Below are 2,301 nucleotides of genomic sequence, written 5' to 3'. Positions count from 1 at the left end.
TTTATAGCCTATAAATAGGCATTTCGTTCCATGGGAATACAACAGAAAACATTTCCTTTTTATTCCATAATCCTCTTCTTCTTTTTTTACTTCTCTTTCACACTTTTTAATTGCCCTTTGTCTTATAATTTCATTTTCCTACTTGCAAGTATTATTTAATTTTGAGGAATTATAGACACTTGTAAAATAATTTTTTAAAACAGTGTGTAACACGACTCAATTCAATTAATAGCATAGCTTTATGATTGTTTCCCAGCAGTCCTATACCGTACGCGAGCGGCGAGGCGATCAAGACAGGATAGACAAAAATTAGCGAAAACATGTTACTCTTGTGGTCATAAATAAAGCTGGCCCATTGCAATAATTAAATGTATGCCAAGGTTGTAGGGACGAAGACTTAACTGGCTGGTCTTAGCTCTTAATATAGAGTGCCCAATTTCCACTTCAATATTAATTCATTTGAGTTGTCAAATCAAACACCATGGATTCCGGCGACTGTACATCTTTCGGCAGTGCTATTACTCCGATTAAATTGACCCTTACCCACTCCCGGAGTTCCATCAAACAGCTGAAGCAGCACTTGCCGGTTTCCTCCGAAATTTCCCCTTCATCGGAGCAAATCGCTGGCAGTGAAGATCTTTTAACTGAAATATTCCTCCGGTTACCCCCAAAATCTCTACTTGGTTTCCAGTGCGTTTCAAAACACTGGCTTTCTCTTATTTCCAGTACCCATTTCCGTCGCCTCCACACTCGTCGGAATGCTACCTCCTCTGCTTCCACTGTCGGCGTTTTCTTGTGCCGACACCCAAATTATGATTTCCTTGCTCTTAATGAAGAACGATTATCTGAAATGGGTCGGATTTACGACCGTTTATCCGATTCACGTGGTAGCAAAGTTGTGTGTAATGTCAATTCTTGTAATGGGCTTTTATGTTTGGGTTTTAAATCGGACGATGCAAAGAACGAATTTTACATTTATAATCTCACTACAGGTCATCAGAGATTTATTCCGGTGCCGGAGACAATGGTGGTGAAAAGTATGAACTTAGCATTTGATCCCAACATATCTGACGATTACTATGTTGTTTGTGTTTGGTTCTCTGTTTCTGAAAATCGACTCCGGTTCTCTGTGTATTCATCTGGATCTGGGATTTGGAAGCATTCAAATGAGCACCGTAATGAAGTGGATTTATGCTGTTATGGTGGGGTTTTCTGGAAAGGGGCTGTTCATTGGTTTAGCCAAAGAAACCCCTTTTTGTGCTTGCAAGTCGATAGCTGCGTCTTTAAATCAATGCCTAGTACCGATATTCCTGAAGGCCAGTGGTACAGGAACATCGAGTATTTTGGGGAATCGGGTGGTCATTTGCATCTTATTGAGATTCATAAACCTCAAGATATAGAGTTTGATGTTTTGGAATTGAAGAGTGATTATTCTTCTTGGTTTGTGAAGTATCGTGTGAATCTTGAATTTTTAACCAATTTGTATCCAGTTATGGTGAAACAAGAACTGTATCCACCTGAAGATTATAACTTTCCGTATGCATTCAGTACCCTCTGTTTTTTAACAGATGAGGAAAACAGAGCAAGGTTATTAATATCAATTCCAGGGAAAATTATTGTGTTTGATATGCATAATGGGATAGTGAAAGAGCTAGCTGATGTAAAGCCTGATTCTTTCAGAAAATTCATTGGTGGTGCACGGTATGATTGTTTTGATGCTTATAAACATGTTGAGACACTCGCTTTTGTTTGAGTTTCTTGTAGTATCTTTTTATTTTTGTAGTTTTAATTACCGTTTTGTAAGGTGCAATATCAGATTTTCAATTGTGTTTGAGAATGAAAAGTGTTGGGCTAGCAAATAAGAATTCACATCTTGCAATTACTGTATGCCTTGTTTCTGATGTTCAAATTAATGGAGTTTAGTGCTCTAATTAGTCAGCGGTTTTTGGGTTTTTGGGTTTGGTTCGGAATTAAAAATTTACTTTTTTGATTTTTTGGTTTGATTTCGAATTTAGAAAAATAAAATTCAAAATAACAAAAAAAAAAAGAATTATTTTATCCCAGGGGAGTAAAGCGCTTCCTTCCCAAGATAAAATGACCTTCTCTTTAATATATCTTTAATTAAATAATTTTTTTAAACATGTAGCGGTCATTTATGGATTATAATTTAATTATTTAAAATTAATTAGAAATTAAAATTTCTTTAATAGAATTTTAATTAAATAATTTGAATAATTTTTTTAAACACGTGGTTGTCATTTATTGGTTGCAATTTAATTATTTAAAAAATTATAGATGAAA

General features: G+C 35.3%; 1 protein-coding gene across 1 annotated transcript; it reads left to right on the top strand.

Annotated features, from left to right (window-relative positions):
* Positions 1-218: 218 nt before the first annotated feature.
* Positions 219-1,879, top strand: LOC129895058 (F-box protein At5g07610-like). Its single transcript, XM_055970692.1, has one exon. The coding sequence runs from the start codon at positions 482-484 to the stop codon at positions 1,751-1,753; it is 1,272 nt and encodes a 423-aa protein (XP_055826667.1). The 5' UTR covers positions 219-481; the 3' UTR covers positions 1,754-1,879.
* Positions 1,880-2,301: the final 422 nt, after the last annotated feature.

This window comes from Solanum dulcamara, chromosome 7, assembly GCF_947179165.1.
Source record: "Solanum dulcamara chromosome 7, daSolDulc1.2, whole genome shotgun sequence".
NCBI lineage: Eukaryota > Viridiplantae > Streptophyta > Magnoliopsida > Solanales > Solanaceae > Solanum > Solanum dulcamara.
Note: the sequence above shows the minus strand (reverse complement) of the source record. Positions and strands in the feature narration are given on the sequence as shown.

Bases quoted from the DNA above. Each gene is read 5' to 3' on its own strand.
- LOC129895058 (XM_055970692.1), top strand. From the start codon at position 482: ATGGATTCCGGCGACTGTACATCTTTCGGCAGTGCTATTACTCCGATT.